Source organism: Lithobates pipiens, unplaced genomic scaffold (assembly GCF_037356315.1).
Source record: "Lithobates pipiens isolate NorthernLeopardFrog02 unplaced genomic scaffold, aLitPip1_a1.2 Scaffold_23, whole genome shotgun sequence".
NCBI classification, from domain to species: domain Eukaryota; kingdom Metazoa; phylum Chordata; class Amphibia; order Anura; family Ranidae; genus Lithobates; species Lithobates pipiens.
The window spans coordinates 215,732,307-215,759,328 of NW_027507785.1; the positions used below are offsets into that span (position 1 = coordinate 215,732,307).

Here is a 27,022-nt window from a genome sequence, read left to right on the forward strand (position 1 = left end):
CGTGGGGGGGGGGGGGGGTCAGTCCCTTCCTCTCCCTCAGGTAAGCCAACAAAACGCAAGTTTCACCTTCATAGGCGATTTTCCATATCGTCTTGTTTTGCCATGACCGTTGACAGTTGGTGTTGCAGGTGCTCAGCGGTGGTTTGCAGTGGCGGCAGTTCGTCTTCCACGTGGCTGATACGGGTCTCCGTCTCTGTAACCCTCTCTCTGAGCTTCTGCATATCCTGCCGGAGCAGGGATACATCCACTTTTACCTCCTCTATTTTGCCCATCAGGGCGCTCTTGCAGTCCGATATAGCCTCCAACACTCTGGCGTCTGGGTCCACCGCGGAGGAAGAGGGGGAGCCGGCGCCATCTTCGGTCATGATGTCCTTTCCCGCGTGATGGTATTTGGCTAGTTCAGTGGCTTTGCTTTCGACGGGGACATGACCTCCGCGGATGCAGGATGGTAGGTATTCCCTGTCGGTGCAATTTAGCAGCAATGACCGCCCCAGGATAGTCTTTGTTGGATGTATAGCAAGCAGAGCTCTCACTCAATGCTCCTCACACCATGCCAGTCCAGGCCACGCCCCCATAGCTGACTTGTTTTATTTCATAGTATTTACTTGTGCCGATGTCTGTTTCCCTTTGTCAGTCTTATCAGCTTCAGCTGATAAGACTGCAGTAATGGCCAAGTTTACACTGCATGTCATGTCACATGGTATGTAGGAGGAAGCTCTGAATGATTCTGAAGTCTCCTGGGAGTTCAGTAGTGTGCCGTAGGAAGTCCTTATAACAGATAGATAAGCACATAGAGAGTGTGCCGTAAATCAGGGGAGATCTGGACATGCTCAGTGACGTCATTCTAAAGAACAAAAAGGATTACAACAATACTAAGCAAGTAAGGATATATCTACAAGCAGTGATCATTAGGGTTTTTGTATGCTGATTTACATGGGACAAAGTTGTGGGGGAGGGTTTACAACCACTTTGAATGCCCATCAATGCAGCCTTGTCAGTGTCATTTGCAGCCTTGTCAGTGTCATTTGCAGCCTTGCATTGCAGCCTTATCAGTGTCATTTGCAGCCTTGCATTGCAGCCTTGTCAGTCATTTGCAGCCTTCCATTGCAGCCTCGTCAATTATTTGCATACAGAGCGAATGTCCTGTGTATCTCGGTGGCGCTCGGTAGTTCTCGGCCATTCTCGCCAGCTTCTGGGTATTTTCGGCCGTTGTCAGCTATTTTCGGCCACACTCGGCCGTTCTCGGCAGCTTTCGGCTTTCCAAAAGCCGCAGAGTGCGGCCGAAAATACCCGGAAGCCGCAGAGAACGTCAGAAAGGGTTATAAATGGAGGGGGATTAGCGTATAACATGCACCCCCGATTTCCCCAATTTTAGGGGGAAAAAAGTGTGTGTTATACGCCGATAAATACGGTAGTTTAAGAATTCTATAGGTTACAGAGGTGTGACCTGTAGAGGTATCCTTGAGAGGGGAGTGTTGAAATGTGCTGTATTTGGGAAGTATACATTAGCAAAAGTGACGGGTGTGGCTTCCCATTTACCGTTTAAAAATATGTTTCTTGGAGGAATACAATTGATGGTTTGACCTTTTTCAGTTCTTTTAATAGTTTTGATATTTTTTCAGGAATGTTTAAACCATTGATGTTATGTGAGATAAGAGTTGGTGATTTACCTAAAAATGCATATGCCATTTAATCACTTAGTGTGAGTTGGGTTAGAGATTAAGGAGTTAGGGTCTGTGTGGTTGACGGGGGGGTTTAGGGTGATAAGGTGTATTAGAGAGAGTGGGGTGGGTGGAGGAAGGCTAGTAGGTAGGATAAGGGGGTAAGCAGTTTGGTATCATGGGTGGTTGAGTAATAACTCTGAAATCCACCTGGTAGATGGAGAGCCGTATAGTGTCTCGTTTATCTGGCACTAAGTAGTACTCTGGGGGGTGAGTGGGAGGCGTGAAAGTGGGGATTTAACCTTGGTTAAATTGTTGTGGTTGTAGCAAAGTAGTAAGGGGATTCATTAAGTTTAGTGTAAATTTCTGGTGAGACCGAGAGGCCCGGGGGATAAGGAAATTGTGACTTAGTGTCTGTAGACCATTGAAGGAGCCTAAAAAAAGAAAGGAAGAAACTTGTGTGGCGAGGGGCGGTTTCAGTGTTACTACTTAATTGAGGTATCATTAGCAATACATGTGTATTAAGTACATATGGTGGGGTCCCAAACCACAGAATGTTTGTTGTTGTGTTTAACCACTTCAATACCAGGCACTTAAACACCTTCCTGCCCAGACCAATTTTGAGCTTTCAGCGCTGTCGCACTTTGAATGACAATTGCGCGGTCATGCTACACTGTACCCAAATGAAATTTTTATCATTTTTTTTCCCACAAATAGAGCTTTCTTTTGGTGGTATTTGATCACCTAAAAAAAATACTGAAAATTTTGAAAAAAATTTATTTTTTTTTTTGTTTCAAAACTTTGTAAATAAGTAAGTTTTCTCCTTCACTGATGGGGCTACACTGATGGGCACTGATGGGGCTACACTGATGGGCACCGATAAGGGGGCACTGATGGGCACTGATGAGGTGGCATTGATGGACACTGATATGTGGCATTTATAGGCGGCACTGATAGGTAGCACGAATTGGCACTGATAGCTGGCACAGATTAACATGGATAGGCAGCACAGATGGGCACGGATAGGCGGCACTGATAGGTGGCACGGATGGACACTGATAGGTGGCACAGATGGGCACTGATAGGTGGCACGGATGGGCACTGATAGGCGGCATTGTATTGTTTTATACTGTCTTAATGGATGCCAATCAGTGCCAAACAATGCATGCCAATCAGTGATGCCCACAATGGGCATCACTGATTGACATCTATTGTGGGAACTGATTGGAATCCCTGGTGGTCTAGGGTGGCATACCTTGTGCTGGGTATCCCTGGTGGTCTGGTGGCGTCCCTGGTGGTCCAGTGTGGGCATCCTCGGGGGGCTGTGCTGATAATCGATCAGCACAGACCCCCCCTGTCAGAGGAGCAGCCGATCGGCTCTTCTCTACTCGCAACTGCTTGACGCGAGTGAGGAAAAGCCGATCACCGGCTCTTCCTATTTACACTGTGATCAGCCATGATTGGACACGGCTGATCACATGGTAAAGAGTCTCCGTCGGAGACTCTTTACCGAGATCGTAGTTGCGGGGTGTCAGACTGACACCCCGCAACAACGATCGCCGCGATGCACGCCCCCAGGGGTGCGCAGCGGCTCATAATCCTGATCACGTCATATGACGTCCGGTCAGGATTTTGAAACCACTTTGCCGCGGGGCTTTTGTTATAGGGCGGGTGGAAAGTGGTTAAAAGAGAGAAACAACTTGAACATATAGAGAACGAAACTTTAGAAAAAATGAACTTTTCTGATAAGAGCGAAAAAACCTTCTACGTGGGGTGGTATGGTGCCCCATGCCTTTACTACATTTTATGAAGTGTCCGCTGTTGATTAGTGGTGCTATCTCATGACCAACCATTTATTGTATGGGGTTTGTGGGTACAGCCACAACCCTCTCACGCAGAGTTGTGTTAACTAATTATTTGAATATCAATGTAGTATCATGTAATATTTCTTCTACCCCTATAAGACTTAGCGCTTTTGTCCTGTTTATTTGGTGCGAACATACTATCCAGTGGAGAAAGGTATCATCGTTTTTGTGTGGTGTCTGGTCTAAGGTAGAGATATAGTTCTCCATTCTTGTATGTCCATCAGAAGTTTTCTATGTGTAGTTATTGTTTTTCTCTTTAGATTACTCACAGTTGAGCTTGATTGTAGATGATGTCTTCTTCAGTAGTCAGGTGGAATCCAGGGATCTGAGGAATCGGCATCATGTAGAGAAAAGAAAGGTCACAGCTACAGTCCTTAATAGAACAGATGAAGTATCTTTAAGCGAAAAAGAAAATTAACCTGGAGAACTTTTATCTGATCTACAAAACATATAAGGGGCTGAACATTGTTAGGTGCAAACTATTGTTATTTGTAGATGTATTGTTAAGTCTGAGTCTCCTATAACTGATCGACGGGTTCTGCAGAATGCCTCGTTGTGGGTCTGAAGAAGTAGTAGAAATCTTTGAGCTTGGGTTTAGGAATCAATGTGAAAGGTATTTCCAGCTTTTCGTTTTTGTGTTGAGAGGATTTCCCAGTGGTAATGAAGTAGGGGTGCAACAGATCAAAAAACTCACAGATTAGATTGTTCCTTGGATCAGAGTCACGGATCGGATCATTTTTCGGATCAGCAAATAATAATTGAATTTGCAAAAAACCTGTGAAAATTCCACCACCATATAGTCCCCACTGTAATATCCACAATCTCCCCCACTGTAATATACATCTCCCCCACTGTAATATCCACGTCATCTACCCCAATGTAATATTGGCTGAGCATGGATGAGTATGGCTGGGTATTACTGAGTATTGGCAGGGTATGGCAGAGTATTGGCAGGTAAGTATTGGCAGAGTATTGCAAAGTATTAGAAGGGTATTGCAGAGTATTGGCAGGGTATTGCAGAGTATTGGCAGGGTATTGCAGAGTATTGGCAGGGTATGGCAGAGTATGTATTGGCAGGGTATGGCAGAGTATGTATTGGCAGGGTATGGCAGAGTAAGTATTGGCAGAGTATTGGGCAGGTAAGGTATTGGCAGGGTATGGCAGAGTATTGGCAGGTAAATTATTGGCAGGGTATGGCAGAGTATTGAGGGATGGCTGTGACTGCACTTGTCACAGAGCAGCGCTGTGGGCTCTACAGATGCAGCCCACAGCACTGCTGCCATCCAATTTCTCCCCTCCACTGTAGAGATCTGTACACAGAGGGGAGAGAGGAACCGGCGTCATGATGTCATTGTTTACAGGTGATCCAAATGACGGAGTGATAACATTGTAAACGACGACGGGTGCACCAAGATGGCCGCCGCTCCGGAACTAGGCCGAAACCGTGGCCTTTCCTAAGGTGGAGACCGATGAGCGTGGCGTGTGCCGATCCGAGCGGGGTGACCCATTCGGATCATGGATCAGTGCCGATCCGCTGCACCCCTATAATGAAGTATAGGTACAACTGTGGGAAATTAGAATAGAGATTTCAGTGAAGCTCTGCTGTGACAATAGATCCCTCTAGTGGAAAAAATGTATATTGCAGTTTCATGTATATTTTCCTTTTATATAATGTAGATTGAGGCTTCCCACATAATAATAAAGAATAGTACTGTCATTATCCATGTGAAATACACCCTATGGGAATTATGGCATGCAATGAGGTAAACTATGTACAGAAGTAAGGCAAGTATTTTCAAGTGATTAGAGATATTCTAATCAATAATGCCTTGGTGCTTTCAGTCTTGGGCTTTTGTTGGATTTGGAGTTGCCTGGGGATTCATAGTGGTGTTTGTTGTGATTTTTGAGCTGTTACCTAGTTGGAAAGGTGAATTATGGGGGATGAGCCAGGAGCAAATTGTGGGATATTGATGGCAGGGTGTAGATGGAATTCTGCATACCATTCTGGAAGTTCCACAGGGGCAATCTGGGGTGACTCAAAAATTTTGCAGGTCATCAGGTATTCTGAGCATGTGTTGTTTCTCCATGTATGCTGCTTGTAAGGCAAAAGGGTACTTCCATCTGTAGTTTATTCCCTTTTCTTTCAGTACCTCTGAGAGGTTTCAAGGCTCTCCTGTTTTTTAGTGTGATGGGTGACAGATCTTGAAAAAGTTTGACTGCTCTTCCCTCAAAGAGGGAGAGTTCTCTAGATCTTGCTTTTTGGAGAATGCTTTCTTTCAGCCCAAAATTTGTGAGGCAACAAATAATGTCCCTTGGGGGATTACCATCCGGGGCTCTTGGTCTGAGTGCTCTATGAGGTCTGTCATATTCAATGGGAGATTGATCAGGTCTGTCTGAGGTCCCTAAAAATGGTGGATAACGCAGGTCTGATTTGATCAAGGGTTACAGATTCTGGCACTCCTCTGACTCTTATGTTGTGCCTTTTTCCATGATTATCTAAATCCTCAATCTGCCTGTTCATATCGATCAGGTTCTGGGAATGAGTGGTGGTAATGTTGTCCAGCCTGATCAGTGCGCTGCCTTTCCTTTTCCGTGCATGCTCACTAACCGCCATTTGTTCTGACAGTCTCAGCAGTTCCTTTTTAAGGTCAGAGATGGCTGTAGAAAAGGACCTTTTAATGTCCGCTGCTGTCAGTTATGGTGGCATAAGTTAGGGGAATGTCTTTGTTGCTATTCCCCGCTGCCGAATCCTTGGATGCTGGCAGTGAGATCTCATCATCTATTTCCTCCTCCACGCTTGATTTGTGTGGCGGCGCCATCTTCGAGTTTTTCCCTCCACCGCTGTATCAGTATTTGGTTAGCTGGTGAGATTCTCCTCTTAGGGGTCACCAGTGAATGCAGGATGTGATTGTGTGTCCCATGCTTTAGTTAATCGTTTTCAGGTTTCTAGGCCTGTTTGCCTATTACACCTCAGGTACTCGGCCTGGTAATCACACAAGACTGGCACGTCGGTCCCGTTCTTATGGTGTGTTTTGGGGGGGGGGGGGTGGGCGGTTGGTCGCAGGTAAGTCTTGGGGGCGATTGTTTCATTTTTGGTCATGTCTAGTTTATTTTTCTTTCGGTTTATGCAGATCATGTCTCGAAAAGCGGATGTTGGCGACTTCGCATCTAGCCCTTTTTCTCTGGCTAGGGGGTCAGAGCACGGTAGTTCACCTTCTTTCAGAACCTAGACCGGCCAAGGACTCATTGTTCACACATAGCTAGCCGCAACTTTTTGATCTGATGGCAGAATTACAACGCAGGGGGATTGCTTTACCCAGCTTTGGCTCTGAAAGTCTGGTTTTGGTTGCTGTTCCCTGGTGCGTCAGTCGCAAGTGCAGAGAAAGTTACCCTGCGGACTGTTTCTTCGCTGTCCTAAATATACACTACCCTCAATTCTCTAGCTATGTCCTGCCAGGAGTTGCGTAATGAAGCGGAACTGTTGGAAAGTCAGCCTAATGCAGCTCCTGCAGCTTCTCCTGCCTCAGTGGTTTAGTGTGTTCCGGAACCCCCTTGGTGCCTATGCTGGTATCAGTAGGCCCAGGTCTTGGACACAGATGCCTGCTCCATGCCTTCTCCTCGGTTCCAGCAATTATGTTCCCATTGGGCTGATGCAGCTGCATTGTTCGATTAGATCTTTATTTTTGGAATGCCAGGAAGGCTTTTGTCACTGTTTGGAATGTTTTTCAGGCTTTCCGGTTAAGGTTTCCTAGTCCTGACAGTTACAGCTACCAGTACCTATTCATTTTCTGTTTTTTGCCACTCCCAACTCAAATTGGCCCACGGCACTATCAGTTCGTATCTGGCTGGGTCTCAGCTTTTCTGTTTTGGAAGACCCCCGACAGGCCTTTATTTTCTGTGCACCCTATTAAAGCCATCCTCAAAGGGATCCTGAGAAGTAGCCCTCCTGCTGTGCCCAGTAGACTTCCCATCACGGGTCATATTTTCCGTGATGTCTGGCATGCTCTCGAGGTCTCCTTTTGGGTTGGTACCGAGCTTGGCGCTCAAGGCTGCGGTATATCTAGCCTTTATGATTTTTGAGGCCAGGGGAGTTAAGCTTTCTGGCCCAGGGTCTCGCATGCTTTTGGCTAATCAACTGGTTAGGCACCCCATGCTCTTCTGGTTAAATCTGCAAGCTCACAAGATGCAGCAAGTGGGAGGCGGCACTGACATCAGGTTCTTGAAGACCGGCATGGCGTGGTGCCCGGCTTTGGTGTTAGACTGGCTCATCGGTGTTACATCTGATAAACCCAGGGATGTTGCCTTTTACTTTGTGCTCCCCTCTCCACAGCTCAATCCATACTTCATTGCAGTCCCCTTTTTTGGCCAATCGGGGTCTGGACCCTAAGCATATTCTGGCCATTCATTCAGGATAGGAGCGGCTTCCGTGGCTTTGCGCCAAGTCCTGGCCCTTATTTAGAATTTGGGTAGGTGGAGGTTGTCTTGTTTCTCTGGGTATGTCCCAGAGCCACGTTTTGAGATGTCACAAGCATTTGTCAGTTTGGCGGATTGAACGTTAATTCAGTGTGCGATAATCTGCTTTGTTAAGCTTTCATCCTACTGTGTTTATTTTTGCCCCCTTTTAGGCATACTGACCACGTGACCCCGGCACACCTCAGGTCAATGTTCTCTGTTGATCTTTGTTCCTTTCCTATACTATCCACAGATTGACTCTGAGTACAAATGAAATTACATCACATGTCAATGGGACATAATTATACATTATATTTTACTTATAGAAATTTTGTTAGGAAAATATTCATAAATTTATATAGAGTACATTTTGTATAAGATAGTAATAAACTGAAATGGATGCCTACCGGATACTTGAATTGATAAAACATTAGTTTACGATATGTAAATTGAGCCAGGATTTAAAAGGGATGAAGAAACCTTTGTAGTCAATGAGAGAAGATAAATGAATATTAGCTCTCATGATTGGGCATTTAGTTATTAATAGAGATAATCAATAATCTTATAGGATATATAACCATAAAAATGGAATAACATTTACCTCAATTAAGAGTGAAAGGTATGTATTATTAATTAGATACTAGATTATTAGTTAATATTAATTAGAACCAATATGATCATTTACCCCAAACAGCGAGGAAGAAAGAAGGTTTAATAAATCCAAATAGACCACAAAATAACTAGAGGGTGGAAATTGCCACCCCTCATTTTTTGAAAGTATGGCAGCACCCAAGAGCACACCTACGGTATACCTGATGTTAGAGTTTTGCCAAAAGCCTAGGTGGTCCTATGGAAAAAAAAGATAATGGGTTTGTTAAGTATATACATAGTATCTCCATAGAAAAAATAGAGACATGCCAATGTTTTCCACCTGGTGTGGATAATTAATCACAGTGTCAGTTGTGGGGGGGGACTAGAGGCCAAAAAAAACCCGACCACCTCAGAGACCACTGAGCTTAAACACTGGCCACCCCCCTTCTCCCTGCATGTTGCAGGTCACCAGACAGAAATGATAATGAATCCCAAACATCAGAGTGGCCAGACAGGGGAACAAATTCAAAAGATTACTTGCTACATAATGAGGACAGTCCTTATAGAGGTTAGCCGGGGGGGAGAGAGATAGCAAAGCATTCTCTCTCTTACCAGTGGTATTTCCCTGTCCGTAATTGGGTGCATGAACGGCACCATTTATACAGCTCTCCGTCCCGTCAGCGTCTGATGTAGCTGGTGGGGCGTGGACGCAAACAACAGCGCCACTGTTCATGTCCGTAATCCGAATGGCGTAAGTAACGTCTGGCCGACTTCCGCCATTTTTGAAGATCCACGTGCGCCCGGCTCACATCTGACAGGAAAACACCTATCCGCTATCAAGTTGGACGTGTAGGATCCTACAGAGCATGACATCCAGGCTGACGGGCAGCCCATAGTCAGGAGTTGGAACCAGGAGAGTGGACAGGCTAATACATGGTGCCTTAGCATTCATAAGACTACTGGTTCACCTACAGGCTTCAAATACAGAACAAGAAAAAAAATAAGAAGAATCAATTAACTCTATTATATGGCATCTAAACAGGAAGCATCTATTGTCCGTTTCACATATACATTTCGGTCACAAAAAATAAACAAACTTCACAGTTTATCAAAAAACAAAAAAAGGTAAAATAAAGAAATATATGAAAGCATAAAGTACAAACAAATATATAATGATAATAAAAAGTAACTAGATATTATATAAATCATATAAAGGGAAGGGGGGCATGGAGAGAGGGGGGGAGGGAAGAAGGAAGGGGAAGGGTATTGAAATGGAGGTACAGAAAGCTGGGGCAGGCAACGAAGAAATAATCAGGACAAATTAGCATATTCTATAAAAAAAAAGGCTTGGAACTGAATGCATCATTCAGTCTGGGCAGCTGGAGAGCCGACAGATTGTAGATCCAACAAGCTTCTCACTGGAGCCACAATCTGTCATTGTCGTCACCTCTTTAATTTTTTGGCACATATTCCAAATGCGAAAGATCACATTTTGGACAAATCAAATGCATGAAATAGACCCATATGACAGCTGATTGGTGTTTCCATTTTAGATTTGGAAACCAACCTGACATGGTCTTGAATGCAATGAAAAAATGGTCTCTCTGTCTTTCCCACGTAATAGGCCCCACAGTCACAGGACATGATATAGATCACCCCAACTGATTGACAGTTGAAGAAGGGTGGTCTATAAACATGTCCACTGGGTAACTGAAACTCACAAGCTCCCCAGATAGACCTACAAAAGTTGCATTTACCACAGGGAAAAGTTCCTGTGTGTGCATGTAAATCCTTCTGTTTGGAGTAATGGTGACTATGGACTAGATTGTCTTTTAAAGACCTTGATCTTCTGCATCTTCTCTCAGGGTAGGTTTTAACATACTTTGCTATAGTTGAGTCAGCAAGTAGAGGATACCAATACTTCTGTATGATATTACTAATCTGCTTATGTTGCCCCGAGTAGCGGGTGATTAATCTCACCCCACTCTCAGCTTTAATTGCTTTGCTTCCATGGATAAGCAGTTCCCTAGCTTTGATCCTCGCTAGATTGTAAGCCTTCTTGAGGCATTTGTTATAATAGCCTCTTTTCAGAAGGTGAGATTGTAGTTAAAAAATGGAGGAGAGATGCACCAATGTTAAAAACATTAATAAAAACAAAGATGAAAATGATAGTCCATGTAAATGTAAAGTTTTGCCCTTGGGGGCTAAGAATATGCATGCATCATACATTTTAGGGGGAGTACAACTGGGGGATTCCATAGTGGAGAAGGATCTGGGGGTTTTGGTAGCTCATAAGCTCAATAATAGCATGCAATGCCAAGCTGCCGTTTCCAAAGCGAGCAAAGTCCTTTCCTGTATTGAGAGGTATGGACTCCAGAGAGAGAGATATAATTTTGCCCCTGTTGAAATCATTAGTAAGACCTCATCTGGAATATGCAGTTCAGTTTTGGGCACCAGTTCTCAAAAAGGATATTGGGGAATTGGAGAAAGTGCAGAAAAGAGCAACCAAACTGATAAGAGGCATGGAGGAACTCGGCTATGAGGAAAGATTAGAGGAACTAAATTTATTCACTCTTGATAAGAGGAGATTAATGGGGGATATGATCAAAATGTACAAATATATAAGGGGTCCATATAGTGAACTTGGTGTCGAGTTATTCACTTTACAGTCAACAAAGAGGACAAGGGGGCACTCTTTACATCTAGAGGAAAAGAGATTTAATCTCCAAATACGGAAAGGTTTCTTCACAGTAAGAGCTGTGAAAATGTGGAATAGACTCCCTGCAGAGGTAGTTCTAGCCTGCTCAGTGGATTGCTTTAAGATGGGCCTGGATTATTTCCTAAATGGACATAATATAACTGGGTACTAACATTTATAGGTAAAGTTGATCCAGGGAAAATCCAATTGCCTCTCGGGGGATCAGGAAGGAATTTTTTCCCCCGCTTTAGCAAATTGGATCATGCTCTGCTGGGGTTTTTTGCCTTCCTCTGGATCAACTGTGGGTATAGAATTGGGTATATGGGATTGTATGATATTATTATTATTATTATTATTATTTTATTTTTTTGTGGTTGAACTAGGTGGACTTGTGTCTTTTTTCAACATGACTATGTGTAATTCAGTTTCACCACAGTGGCTCCACACACAGAGAAAAGTGCCCGACCACCGTACAAAAGGCCTGCTTACCAAATAGCAACCCAATGGCCTTTTCGCTTGTGGTGATGACCGCTGGACCCACACAGGACCCGGAACATGTAGCTGACAGCCCCCTAAGCGTCTCACAGATTTGTATACATACTTGCGGTAACTCAGAATGGGCTCAGAGAAAAAGAAAAACTGACCATAGCATGATACACCTTTAACATTTAATGGTAAAAAGTTTGGTAATGCACTTACATAAAACACATTGAAAAGAGCATAAAACAAATGCTGGCTGGCAAACACGTGAGCCCGTCTTCCTCTTGAACAGCGTGGTGACGTCAGTGCATGCCCTCCCAGACACGTTTTGTCATAGGTGACGATTTCAATGGGGATTGGGCAACGCAATGACACACCACCTTATATAGAGCCAGACCTCATTCTGAGACGTAAGCGTCAAGCCACAAGCGCTATTTTGGTTATGGGCATCAGATACCTATTTCAAAGCCACAAATATAAACCCAATGACTATAAAAAAAGAAGACATCCCATACAAAAGATAGTCAGCACCATCGTAGTTATGGGCATCGGATACCTATTTTTAAAATGATATCCGACTGTGTACAAAAATTCATAAATATACAGAGCATATGGGGGGACTTCTAAAGCAACAAAAAGACCAAAAAATATATATCACAAACATCTAATTGAATTATTTGAAAATATGTATAAATATGTATTCGTCCCTAATCACTCGTCAGGTTCATCAGTGGCAAATGTTATGTCATGTATAGTCAATCAAATAAAAGGCCATATTATTATTCTCCTAATTCCGTGAAAAAATTATTATTAAAAAATGATTAATGGAAAAATATATGTATTGTTAATTATATGAGAAATGTGTAAAAGATCGTTTCTCATCCCTCTTAACCCTCCACCATTTAAGTAGCAATCCACCTCCATAGTGGATACCCTACCTTACTAAACATTAATATTAATAAAGTACATTCATTGGTAGTGATCCATATTAATGTATATAATGTGCATTCATTGGTGATGATCCATATTAATGTGTGTGTGTGTGTGTGTGTGTGTGTATATATATATATATATATATATATATATATATATATTAATATATATTAAATAATAGTGTAAATTACTCCTTAACAGTAAAGATTTATTAAAAAAAATATAAGAATATAAATAAAAATAAACAATAAAAATTATGCTCACCCTTACTTCTCAGACCAAGTTTACAGAAAAGCTTGTCATGAATTGTCGATGAAAGCATTCACGTCCATATCAATATTGAGCCCATAGGGGGCATAAGACTTTAAACGATGAATCCATGCAATTTCAAGTTTGGATATCTCCCTTACCAATGAGCTCCCTCTCCAACTTGTACTTGTCAATGCCAAGGAAAAGGGTCTTAGATGGGTCTTTATTATGTGCAAGTAAATAGTGCTTGGACACAGAATGATTCTTAAACCCAATTTTAATATTTGTGATATGCTCATTTAAGCAGACTTGAAGAGGGCGTTTGGTCCACACTACAAATTGAAGCCCGCATGGGCACTGCAACATGTATACCACTCCAACTGTGGAACAGCCGATGCATGGCTTAATTGTGTGATGCTTCTGTGTAACCATAGAAACAAACGTTGTGCGTCTCTGAGTACACAAACTCAGAGAGCACACCCTACACCTCCCACATTTATAGAAACCAGATAACTGGTCAAAAAAGCCTCTAGAGATTGTAGTGCCTTAGCTTCTTTTTCCAAATCAGTTTCCCTACTACAATTTTAGCCAGAGGTAAAATAGGTACCCTTTTTTCCCAAAAATGCCTTACTGATCAAGGAAGTCTAACTCAAATGTAAGCAACAGGCTTACCTCAGCCGGCTGATTATCAGAAATTCCCGGTTCATATTGCCTGCACTTTAATATGGGTGCGTGACATTTCAAGTTCATAATCCTTCACTTTGGCCTGTCCACTGAACTTTAAGTCTTAACTAAGGTGCTTGCCCTTGTATTCTCTGCTTCACTCTAAAGATTTTCCCACTGTGGGATTTATGGGCAACCTTCTTCTCCAAGAACAGTAAACATGGTTCTAGCAATCAACATTCTTTGGACTGTCAAGATTCATAAAAAGTTTGGGGATCCTAAAGCTCCAGAAATCAGCTGTTTGTGTCATGTCCTGGATACAGCCCTGTCTAAGGTCCCTGGGAAAACTCCATATTCCCTTGCTGCCTTCAAGACAGTCCCAAATGTCCAATATCATTCCAGATTATTGCTTCTCAATATTCTGGTAGCATGGGAGAGGCAGGATCAGTCTCCGGACTGCTACATCCATCTGACTTTCAAAACCAAACTAGCCTGGTAGTTAAAGAATATGTAAATCCAACATTTCATTGAATTTGTGCCTGTTGCACCATGTACTGCTATGAAAAAATGTCTGGTTTTCTTTGTATTGCTTTCTTTGTGTGAAATCCCTGGTATTCTTGCCAGTCCCTTTGTTTACTTATCAAAACCTGACCACACTAGGCATGAGAGCACAGCATAGTCCGTTTTCTAGCTGTGCTGAGAATTGCACCTGCTCTCCTCCAATGATAAGATTTGTTCTGCACCCACCGCCTTCACAACCATTCACTGAAAAGACCAATGAGCTGCTGTTTCTCCTTCCCAAGCTCTTAAGCATCCGAGAACAGAAGGAATGTGAACTATCACTTATTAAATAGGTATTTTTTATATCTATACAAATGTTTTGCTTTTGGCTTCTATTTAAACTGAATGGGCTGTTTTACGAGGTAAGGGTTTACATTTACTTTAATATGCCTAGTGCTGGAAACAGGTTAAGCCTTCCTCCAGATGGTCTGGGTGGTTCTCACAATGAACGCTCATATGTTGAGCTGGAATGGTGTCTTTGGCACTTAAGGTGCAAGGGGCTTTTTTGCCAGAGGAATGTTCTGGAGCTCAGGATGATTCAATAGTCCCTTCAATGATGGGCCATTTGTCTCCAGGGTCATCTTTCCAGCATTCAGTCATTCTGTGTGGTTGCTTGCATTAACCATTGGGAGGAACCAGAAGTCTCATGGCTCAAAGAGAATTGAATTTTTTTGCATCCATCTTGCTTTGATGGAAAGTCATGTTCCTCAACCTCATTTTATACCTTTACATCTCTAAAACACTTTTGTCACCTGCAGGCTTGAGATGGAAGGGGATCTTGATTAGTCTCACCACACTGAACTGGCCCAGATGGTAACAGTATTTGGCACTCATAAGGCTCCTGGCGTTTAACCTGTGGGCCCTCCTATGTTGTCCAGATCCTCTGCTCCAAGGACCAGTTTACCACCATGCTTCTTGGTCACTGACTTTAATGGTCTGACTGTTGAAGTCCAGTACCATCAAGGGTCAAATCTGCCCCCAAGTGATTCTCCTCCAGAGGCCTTTTGCTTCTTATTCCCTTGTGAAGGCCTTGTACAATCCCCGGTGGCTCAGGGAAATCTCATCTTGGTGTTCTCTTCTCTTCCAAAACCACACTTTAAACCTGTGAGCAATTACTTTAACCATTTAAATGGTTCTATCATATCTGTCATGCATCTAAGTATCCTAAAGAGATTTCCCTCCAATTTCCGGATGTCTGTGGTTCATACTGTTCGAGTTTCACTCGCCTAGCACTGTCTTTTGCCATAGAGACTCTTTCCTGTAAGTACTGCCTGCTTTCGGTTTCACTTTCAGGTGAATACGTAGCCTAGGTGAATACGTAAGCTCATCATTCAAGTTTCATCATTCAAGTTTGACATCAGGGTAAGGTTCCTCCTTTTCTGATCAAAGCATCCTCTTTTAGATCAGTTAGTGCTTATGTTTACAGATTTAAGTTTTACCTTGTGAATGTTCAAGCCTCAGCTGATGCTGGCCACCTTTTTTGACCTCTTGATTTGTTCCTTGTGGGCCTGTTAGCTTTTCGTTTGCGGTTACTCGCCCCTCAGTTGGACTGTTTTTGGATGTTCTTATGGTTGCAGAATACATAATCAATATATTCTATAATGTAAGATTAGGAAATAAGGTTTTGCTTTGCCTGTAAATTATATTGCAGGATGTAGGCCCCTCCCCTCTGTTTTTAGGATCCACTCATATAATTGCTTGCTACTAAACTGAGGCATGCTTGGAGCAAGAGGGGTTATAATGAGCTGTACTTAGTCTTGTTTGCCAGTGTTGAATTCTGAGACCAATGGGTTATACTGCCACCTTCAGGAGAATTATTCATCTTGCCCTGTAATGTATGCAAAAGGATTTTATAAGTAAGAGAAAAATAGTTTTTTTTTTTTTTTTTTCATTGTCCAGTCCTGCAGGTGGCAGTATAGCCTGAAAGTTTAGGACTTCCTGGGTCCCACAATGGACTCTGAGAAAAAGATTTTACAGTAAGTACAGAAATCCTATTTTATAGACTCATCACCAAACTCCCCCTCGAGTACTGCTTTGTACCCAACTTTTGACATTTCACTCATTTTCGTGAATAAACAACTTGCCTACCTTATTCACATGCTGTAAAGCTAAAAGCATGATTGTTTGCAAGATTAGCTGCGATAAACTCTTTGGATTAAAATAGAAGATCTGCCTCTGATACTGTGCTATCATAGTTTACTGTTATTGTTTTTATTTTCTCTTTTTGTTAATGTTTTTTTATGGTCTACACATCAATGGTAATGTACATAGTTACTATAATAGTAATATCTATATTTACATATAGTTACATAGTTTATAAGGTTGAAAAAAGGCACAGGTATATCCAGTTCAACCTTCTGTATGCTCTGTGATCTTTAAGCTAGGTACATGCTGAGTTTTTTTATCTATCAACCAACGGGCTGAATGAAGAAAAAAAACTTTGATTCCTGCATCCACACAAGCAGTGTGGCTGCCAGGCATCTCCCTCACTGTTGTGTGCTGACATCAGGGTCATCCCCCATTAGAATACAATTGATCAGCACTGCAGCCACTGATCAAAAGCAGTTTTTTCATCAGGATCATTCCGACAGGAGCTGGTCTGACAATTGGCTTCTGTTGAACAGAGAGGGATGCACACAGATTGAAAGGTAGCCAGTTCCTGCTGTGCCAGACGAATATCAATCTTATGTACCCAGCTTTATCTAGTGGGGCACGAAGTATAATGTTCAGAAGCAGTTTTTATGTGATGCTGAATAAAGACAGATTAATAATAATAAAAAAGACTAAACAAATGTGTGTCCTTTTCAGAACAGGCAAGGTTGGTGTAGTCTGAGCATTTGGTGGGTGCAGTGGTGAGAGTGGGGGGATTAAGTTTAAGGGTAATGGGTAAAAAAGGGGAGGTGTGCATCCAGTAGGCAATAGGGTAACAGTGGGGAGGAAGAGGGTCCATTGAGTAAAAGTAGGCAGGAGGAGAGCATGTGCAGGCTTGTTGAAAGAGCAGATTCAAGCACCGTGGTAAAGGGAAGGGTAGGGTGTGGCTGTGATGAGAATATATGGGGAAGGGTATGGCGATGCTTTGTGCAGTAAGAGGTGAAAGATAGGTCCACAGACAAAGTGGTGGTAGTGAAGGCGCACACTGGAGGACCAGTAAAGGCGTGATGGAGAGAGCAGGCATGACAAAGTGTATAGAGAAGCACTCTCTGGGAAGGTGGTGTCTGTGCAGGCCTGGAGGGAATGCAGGCAGTGAGAAGCATAGACAGGTGCTGATATCAGAGCAGAGAGTTAGAGACATAATGGGGGGTGTGCAGATGTCATGTTAAAAGTGGGGGAGATGGGTGGATTATGTGGATCAGATAGTGTGCTGATGGTGAGGGCAGTGTGCAAGTAGAAAGGTTGGAGCAAAGGGAACAGGGTGAGTTTGTGAGCCGGCATCGTGTCAAAATTTAAGTTTGTTTGCACAGGTGCATTGGATGAAAGATGTGCAGGCATCATGTAGATGTGTGGGGTGTACACAGGCACATTAGTGAGAGTAGGGGGAGCATGCAAAAATTGAGAGGTGAGGTGCAGTGGAAAAGAAAATGCCAGGTGTGCTGGGAGGTTAGAGAAGGGGGGTGCAGGCATGGAGGGTGGTGACAGAAGAGGGGGGTGCAGGTTCAATAGATGATAAAAATAGGGACTGGAGGCTGCAGACACAATGAGTGCTGAGAGTAAGAGGTAGATGCAGCATGCTGGGGGGGGGGGGGGCGCTGCAGGCACAGTAGGTGGTAAGAGAAATATAGCTGCAGGAGCAGAGACCTGTACAGAGTGGAAGCTCAGCAGTTGGAGGCATGTCCCTACCTCAGACTGTTGCTAAGCTTTATAACGTGACCACTTGGAGCAGCCTGCGACTGTTGTGCTCCTTTCAGCCTCCTACAGCCCTTCCTCCAAACAAGTGGCTGGAGGGAGTACAGGATCTCTAGGGACTTGTAGGGGCAGAGCGAAGATCTGTGGGTGAAGATCTGTGTACTGAAGCAATGGCACGTCCGTGCCGTTGTTTCAGCTAGTATGCTGTTACTGGCGGCTCCCATGTGTGAGAGTGACATCATCGCGGCTCTGGCCAATCACAGCCCCAAAGGCAGTGATACCCGGAAGTAACTCCGGGAGTGATGTCACCAGCCGGAGCAGTGTACGAGGACCGCTGCGGGTGCTTTGATCTAAGTTAAGTAATTCATAATGAGCTAGTATGCTATGTATACTAGCTCATTATGTCTTTGTCTTTTTTTTTTTTTTTTTTTTTTTTTAAGTGGGTTTACAACCACTTTAACCTGAATAAAAGTAAAATGGCGATAATAAGCAAAACTTTTGGGGGGATTGTAGCTGTATTGGTGCACAGTACTCAGTATAGGTAAAAGTTTATGGTGCTGCTTGATTGTGATGGATGTATTGCTTAAGGGCCTGCCAAAATCAAGAATTAAAAAAAATAATGAACTTGTCTTGTAACAGTAGTTAATATATAAGTGATTTCTTGACTTTAGGAATTGGAGTTTTGGTAGGCAGTGTTGATTTCAAGTCTGCTGACTAGATATCTGTTTATCGACAGGTTATATTCCACCCATAACCCCAGAAGAAGAAAAAACAGAAAACAAGAACGTAATGGTATTTCAAGGACCATTAAGTGATGATAAAGAAACAAAAGGGAACAGCCCGCTTATAGGATTTCAGAAGTTACAGATTCCTAGGCGCTCAACAACAGTAGCTCTTGGCCCAGCAGCTCGCTTAGCTGCCTCTCCTAGAAATTTGTTGCACTGGCTTTCTACTTCCACCAAGACATAACTGATCGAACCTGCATAGGATGCAGCTTAGTGCTTGTCATGCCCTGTTTTTTCTTCTTAAGTTGTTTTTATTTTATTATTATTGTGCACATTCAGAAGGTATTTGTCTCTTTATGTATAGTTAGTTGTTCCTGTTAGAGAGAGTGCCTAAGACTTCTAATGTTCAATGTACATTTTTTTCATTTATGAATGTGGAGTATGCCCTCATGCATGTGCAGTAGGGTTCACAGCATGGAGCCAAACATCTGGAAACATCGGCTGCGGTGACAACATCGCTGGACTCCAGGACAGGTAAGTGTCCTACTATTAAAAGCCAGCAGCTGTAATATGTGTAGCTGCTGTTTTTTTTTGTTTTTTTTTGGCGCACCTCTGCTTTAAACAGCAGAATGGAAATCTTGTGAACGGGTGTTTATGATAGGCCTAAAGCATCACCCACATATTATGTTGACAGGTTGTGTGTATGCTTATGAAGAGTTAAAGAAAACCATGCCTCTTTGTGCTTTCCCATCAAACAGTACCTGTGCATAGAGGTCGCTTTATTGATCCCTCTCTCATCTCATTAGATATCCCTAGGTAGCAACTGTGAAATATGGTAAAAATGCATTTTACTTACTTTCACTTTCTCTTCCTCTATCCCTCCTTTCCAAACTAGCTGGAATTTATTTTTTTCTATATGCTAAGGGACAAAATAATAGGATGTAATTGTATTTAGACATACTTTGTGTTTTAGAAAGACTTTGCTTTACCTTTTGAACAGCAGATTTTCAGTCTGAGTGTGTACAGTTGCTACCTAGGTATTGCTATATATGGAAGGGAGCAATGGAAAGTTTACAACAGCCTTTGGTACAGGCACTGTTAGATAGGATAACAAGAAAAATAGAATGAGTCGCTTTAAAAAGACACTGTCGTCTTGCTCATTCAGGGTATAGTGACAATGTCTGTGTAAAATCCACACGTTGACCACTTTATTCTTACATATTATTTACTTATTACCTTGCATTACATCTCGATCTGTGGTCGCCACTGCCGAATACCCAGTACTTCTGGGTATTGGGGAGCATGTGACCTTCTCCCATGATTCAGTGCACAGGCCTAGCGGAAGGGTTAATGTCACTGTTTTGAGCTCTGACACCGGACATTTTGGTGGTGACTGCAGAAGAAGACAGCGTGGTGAGTAAAAAGTGGTCAAGGGTAAGCTGTGCACAGACACTGTCACTTTGTCCTTAGCAAGGTGACAGTTCCTCTAAGTTTATTTTCTGCTGCTCAGCGCAGTCTGAAGAAAACCTGTCTAAGAGATGATAAAAGTTGCAGTATTATGTTTTCTAAATCATTTTTTTTACTATTCCTCATTATAACGGTGCACAGAACTAACCGTGAAGTGTTATACCCATAACCAGTCACAATCCATCGTGTACTAGTTTTGGTTTAGTAAAGTGAATTGTGAGTGGTTGCTATGTTTCTGCACTTAGCCCTTTGTACTGTTTATTGAATAAACCTGAAATGTTTAGAACAAATAATTCTGTTAGCCTGTTGTAAGATCACATTAAAAATATTTTGAAGTAATAAAAATACACCTGAGAAGACCTATTTAATTTTTCTAGTTCAGTTAGGTGATGTTGCAATTGAGACATCTCAAACGGGAATGTCAAACTTTGCAATGGGTTGTGCTGTTGCTTGTGTGAAAAGGGATAAGTATAAATGAAAACCATGCCATATTAATAAAGCAGTAGTATTAGCCAATATTTTTGCTATAAATATTAGGCAATTTCTGAATGATGGTAGTAATGTTAAATGCTGTGATTTATTAAAAAAGAAAAAACGTTATAATTTCTTTTTCATACATCATGGGACACAGAGTCAGGCTAATATTCATTACCTGCTGGGTTATACTTCATCATTAGGTGAATGGAAACTGGTAGACCAAAGGTCTTCAGACAGGAAGTGATCCCCTATATAACCTCTCCCATACAGGAAGTGCTTTCATTTTTTTTACCAGTGTCTGCAAGGTGGCTGACACAGTTTGCGCTCTCTGAGCTCCACGTTTCTAGTCCCACAAACAGTTCCAAAAACGAACCAAGGGATTGACCGATCGGATCCATTTGACACAGGCTTTTATGCTTAGATAAATGTTAACTGAGCCTCTCAAAGAAGACTCAAGATCCTGCAAGGTTTTGCCTGTAACATGGCCTCAGGGGGGGTTGGACCCTGCAGAGTGGAAATCCTGGACACTGCAGCTCTAAGGCATTTCCTGCAGGATGCTGCACAGGTCCAAGGGAGTGGACCCTAAACATAAAAGGGTACCCAGTCCTTGAAGGTCCAAGTGACAGGCCCTGCGCTTGGACAGTTAAGTGAAACCCCTTTATTTTATTATTGTGGGGTGTCCCAGTGATTATAACAATCAGTTAAACTAGCTAAAGGCTTGGACACATTTGTGCGGTGACCATACAGGGGAGTTCTGGGATAGCTGTGTGTGCTTGCAAAGTGTACCTTTTTTTGCTTGTCTGGCTATTTTTTACCTGTATGACACAACGGTGCGCCATTTCGTCATGGCGCACATGCGTACACAAGAGCGCTGTTGGGCTCAGCAGTTTGGCAGCCATGGCTCACAAAAATTTGCATTGTACGTGAATACAATCACACCCATTCGCCAGGACCACGCACATGCATGTGCACACACACACATAGGATGTATGTTCTATACGCACACCCAGCTTATTTAAGTTGTGCATGCACAAAAAAAAACACTGCTCAAGAGGAGCCGCTGGACTATCTGACCTTAGTACAGCGATCTCCCCTTCTGTGCTATTATGTTCTGATGTGGATGCCCCCCTCTTGCCAGAACACTTGGGAGCCAATTGGAAAACTTTTTTGGTCATGCCCCTTCGACAGTAGCCAGCCCGACTGCAGTACACATGGGCCGAATGTCGGCCAGTTTCTATTGAGTTGACTGGTGCTGCCTGATAATCGACCCATGTGTACTAGGCTTATAGCAGTAAACACACAAAACCTTAATAAACAGATTACATATACAGTGGGGGTGGGGTTGATCACCTGCAGATTTTGCCCACTTACAAAGAAATTAAGGGTCTATAATTTTTATCATAGTTGTATTTTAAATGATAGTGACAGAATATCAACCAAAAATCCAGAGAAAACAAGATACAAATGTTATAAATTGAGTTGCAGTTCAGTGAGTAAAATAAGTATTTGTTTCCCAAGCAAAACATGACTTAGTGCTTGGTGGAGAAAACCTTGTTGGCAAGCACAGAGGTAAAACGTTTCTTTTAGTTGAACAGGTTTTCACACATCTCTGGAAGGATTTTGGTCCACTCTTCCTCACAGATCTTCTCTAAAGCCTTAAGGTGTCTTGGCTGTCACTTGGTAACTCGAAGTTTCAGATCCCTCCATAAATTGATTAGGCCAGTGATGAAGGCATTCATTTATGATGTTTGACTTTGCTTGATTTGGGTCTTTTCTTGAGGGAAGCTGGATGGTGGATTTGTTCATTCAGAACTTCTTTGTCAGCTGGGGTTTCTAGGACTAAAAAAAAAGGTTGCTATAATATCTGAGCTGAACAAATGCTACAGGAAAACAAGATGGAAGATGCAGTATATGTACATTTTGGCTAAAGATCAAAGGCGTCGAAAGAACTGGTCTTGTTGGCCATATCAACCAGTCAGCTTAATTACCGTATTTATCGGCGTATAACATGCACTTTTTTCCCCTTAAAGTCGTGGGTGCGTGTTATACGCCGATCTCCACTGTCTGTGAAGCTAAAATACTGAGCAGCGCCGAAAAAGACCGAGCGGCGCCGAAAAAGACCGAGCTGTCTGCTCGGCTCCGCTCGTAGTCCAGCCTCCCTGCTGTTTCTGGAGCGAGCGCTGCCGAAAAAGACAGAGCCGACTCTACTGTGTACTCGGCTCGGCTTGCAGTCCCGCCCATACTGGGCGGGACTGCGAGCCAAGCCAAGCCGAATACACAGTAGAGTCGGCTCGGTCTTTTTCGGCAGAGCTCGCTCCAGAAACAGCAGGGAGGCAGGACTACGAGCGGAGCCGAGCAGACGGCTCGGTCTTTTTCGGTGGCGCTCGCTCGGTCTGTCTCGGGATAGCCTCCCTGTCAGCCCTTCCAGCTGCTGTAGCCACTCTGCATTCTATATGGATTCCTTCTGTCAGCTTATCAAGCCACCAGACCGGTTTATACACAGGCAAGCTGCCTTTGCTGACAAGGTTGCTCTAAGATTCTCCCCACTGCTTTATCAGAATCTGTTCCACCTATGTTTGTTCACCAACTAGTATTATATCACATATAAGTCTGAATGTCTGTTTTATTTAATACATTTGTACTAATTTCTCACTTATAACTCACCCCCCCCCCCCCCCCCCACCCTGTCCTTTCCTATCAAACTCTCAGGTGAGTGAGAGAGAGCGGAGCATGTCATAAGCCTAGGCTTTTTGCCAGACAAGAAACAGGAAGTGGGCTGTATAGAAGGTATTTTTTAGTTACTGATAGAAAAAAATGTTTTACTATCCAAAGATAAAACAAGGGCAGAGGATTTTATAGATGGAAAGCTGAAAAAATTACTGAAGGTCTACTTTTAACTGGCATTGATGCATTGGGATATCATTGCAAAGACTTTCACCCAATGCTGGGGGGTTATTATTGCAGAAACTGGCACCAATGCTTGGGGTTATTATTGTAGAAAGTGGCACCAATGCTGGAGGTGGTTTGTGTGGAAATTGGCACCCAGGGTTGGGACAAGTAGGGGTCAGGAGGGGCATGCACAGTGGTTTCATGGGGGGGGGGGGGGGGGCACTCTGCACCCAGGTCACATGCCCTGTATATACCCAACAGTTTTTACGTTCGTTCACTAGCCACATTTTTTTGTGAGACTTTTGACCGAATGCCAGCATTCTGAGTTCTGCCCTCTGTGTGCAGCAAGAGTGCAATTGTGAATACCGTATTTATGGGGATATAACACGCACCAGCGTATAACACGCACCCCAAGTTTAGGAGGGCATTTTAAGGAAAAAAGTTTTAGGAGGGAAGTTTAAGGGAAAAAAACTTACATTTAAATGCCCGTCAATGCAGCCTTATCAGTGTGCATCTGCAGCCTTGTCCATAATTGCATAATGATCAGTGTCATTTGCAGCTTGCCCACCGCTGTTTGCAGCCTTGCAGAGTGTCATTTGCAGCTTGCCAGTGTCATTTCCAGCTCCCCAGCGCTGTTTGCAGCCTTGCCCATGTTTAAATATCCCGCCGCCGAGACATACCTGGTGCTGCGCATCCCTGGTGGACCAGTGTGGGCATCTTCCAGGGGGGGGGGGGGGGGCTGTGCTAATAATGGATCAGCACAGACCCCCCCCCCCCTCTCAGAGGAGCAGCCGATCTGCTCTTCTCTTTTCGTGTCTGACAGAAACTAGTGAAGAAAAGCCGATCAATGGCTCTTCCTATTTACACTGTGATCAGCGGTGATCACATGGTAAAGAGTCTGTCAGAGACTCTTTACCGAGATCGTAGTTGCGGTGTTGTCAGTCTGACACACCGCAACGACGATCACCGCGATGCGCGCCCCCTATCATGATCACCTCATATGACGTCCGGTCAGGATATTAATACCACTTTGCCGCCGTCATTTTGCTGTATGGAGGGCGGCAAGTGGTTAAAATGCATTAAAAATACTATCCACTCAATAGATAAGACTGTAAAATTCTACCACTTTACAAAACTCTGATTTGGCCACATCCTGAGTGTGTGGTCCAGTTCTGGTCACCTCTTCTCAGGAAGCATTTACTGGAACTGGAGATAATCCAAAGAAAGGCAACAAAGTGGGGAAAATAATTATTTGATCCCCTCTAATTTTTTTAATTTTTCCCACAAATAGTTGTGCTCATAAATTTGCATACCCTGGCAGAATTTATGATTTCTTGGCCATTTTTCAGAAAGTATAAATAACACAAAAACTTTTCTTTCACTCATGGTTTACGGTTTTGCTGAAGCCATTTATTATTAATCAACTGTTTACTCTTTAAATCATAATAACAGAAACTACCCAAATGACCCTGTTCTTAATACCATGTATTGTCCCCTATAACGTCAGTGACAGCGTGAAGACTTTTGTGGTATTTGTGAATGAGCCTCTCTATGTTCTCAGATGGTAAAGCTGCCCATTTCTCTTGGTAAAAAGCCTCCAGGTCCTGTAAATTCTTGGGCTGTCTTCTATGAACTGCACATTTGAGATCTCCCCAGAGTGGCTCAATGATATGGAGGTCAGGAGAGTGAGATGGCCACTCCAGAACCTTCACTTTATTTTTCTTATCCAATGAGAGGTCGACTTGCCCTTGTGTTTTGGATCATTGTCATGTTGGAATGTCCACGTAAGTCCCATGAGCAGCTTCCTGGCTGATGAATGTAAATGTTCCTCCAGTATTTTTTGATAACATACTGCATTCATCTTGCCAACAATTTTGATTCAATTTCTTGTGCCTTTGTAGCTCACACATCCCCAAAACATCAGCGATCCACCTCCATACCTTTCATCATAGGCTTTGTTGACTCCTTTGCAAATGTAGAGTTTATGGTTGTGGCCAAACTACTGAATTTTGGTATCACTCCAAATGACTTTGTGCCAGAAGGTTTGAGACTTGTCTCTGTGCTGTTTGGCCTATTGTAAGCAAGATACTTTGTGGCATTTGCATAGTAATGGCTTTCTTCTGGTGACTCAACCATGCAGCTCATCTTTCTTCAAGTGCCTCCTTATTGTGCATCTTGAAACAGCCACACCACATGTTTTCACAGTCCTGTATTTCACCTTTAATTATTTGTGGGTTTTTCTTTGCATCCCAAAAATCTTCCTGGCAGTTGTGCCTGAAATTTTAGTTGGTCTACCTGACCGTGGTTTGGTTTCAACAGAACCCCTCATTTTCTACATCTTGATTATAGTTTGAACACTGCTAATTGGCATTCTCAGTTCCTTGGATATCTTTTTATATCCCTTATACAGTTCAACTACCTTTTCCCACTGATCCTGACAATTCTTTTGCTTTCTCCATGACTCAGAATCCAGAAACGTCAGTGCAGGACTGGATGAAAGATACAAAGGTCTGTCAGGAGTCCAGAAACGCATTGACCTTTTATATAAACACACACACTAATTACAAGCAAAAATATCACAGGTGAGGATGTTTACCTTTTAATAGTCATTCAAACCCTGTTGTGTCAACTTGTGTGCATGTTATCAGGCCAAAATCACCAGGGTATGTAAACTTTTTGATCAGGGTCATTTGGGTAGTTTCTGTTCGCATTATGATTTAAAAAGAGTAAACACCGTTGATTGATAATTAATGGTTTCAGCCAAACACTAACCATGAGTGAAAGAAATGTTTTTTTGTTATCATTCATATTCTCTGAAAAACGTCAAGAAATCATAAATTCTGCCAGGATATGTAAACTTATGAGCACAACTGTACAAAAAAAAGGGTCTATAATAATTATCATATGTGTATTTTAAATTATGGAGAAAATATCAACCAAAACTCCAGAAAATAACACATTATTCAAATGTATTTGATCCCCTACAAACCAACAATACTGGCTCCCACAGACTAGCTACAGTATGTGGTACAAAGATTAGTCCTGTCAATTTAAGAAGGTGCTTCTAACGACAACTCGTTATGCGTATAAAATACACCTGTCCACAGAATCTTTCTTTCATTCAAACCTCAACATCGTGGGTAAGACCAAACAGCTGTCAAAGGACGTCAGGGACAAGGTTGTAAACTTGCCCAAGACTGGAATGGGCTGCAAGACTATTAGCACGAAGCTTGGTGAGAGGGAGACAACTGTGGGAGCAATTATTCGCAAATGGAAGAAATACAAAATAATCATCAATCGCCCTCGGTCTGGAGCTCCATGCAAAATATTGCCTCATAGGGTAATGATGTTAATGAGAAAAGTGAGGGATCAGCCCAGAACTATATGGTAGGGGCTTGTGAATGATCTCAAGGCATTGGGACCATAGTCGCCAAACAAACTATTAGTAACACAATACACCACCCTGGA

The 27,022-nt window shown here is 42.9% G+C and overlaps 2 protein-coding genes across 3 annotated transcripts in view; one reads left to right on the top strand and one right to left on the bottom strand.

Moving 5' to 3' along the window:
• The window catches only part of TDRD5 (tudor domain containing 5), a 521,267-nt gene extending 501,860 nt beyond the window's left edge, over nt 1-19,407 (top strand). The window contains exon 16 of the mRNA XM_077452843.1: nt 18,733-19,407. Coding sequence (XP_077308969.1) covers nt 18,733-18,965 — 233 coding nt within the window. The 3' untranslated portion in view covers nt 18,966-19,407. The remainder of the gene's footprint in view (nt 1-18,732) is intronic.
• The window catches only part of AXDND1 (axonemal dynein light chain domain containing 1), a 162,418-nt gene continuing 154,699 nt past the window's right edge, over nt 19,304-27,022 (bottom strand). For both annotated transcript variants that reach the window (XM_077452841.1, XM_077452840.1), the window contains one exon: nt 19,304-22,504. In XM_077452841.1, coding sequence (XP_077308967.1) covers nt 22,401-22,504 — 104 coding nt within the window. In that variant the 3' untranslated portion in view covers nt 19,304-22,400. The remainder of the gene's footprint in view (nt 22,505-27,022) is intronic.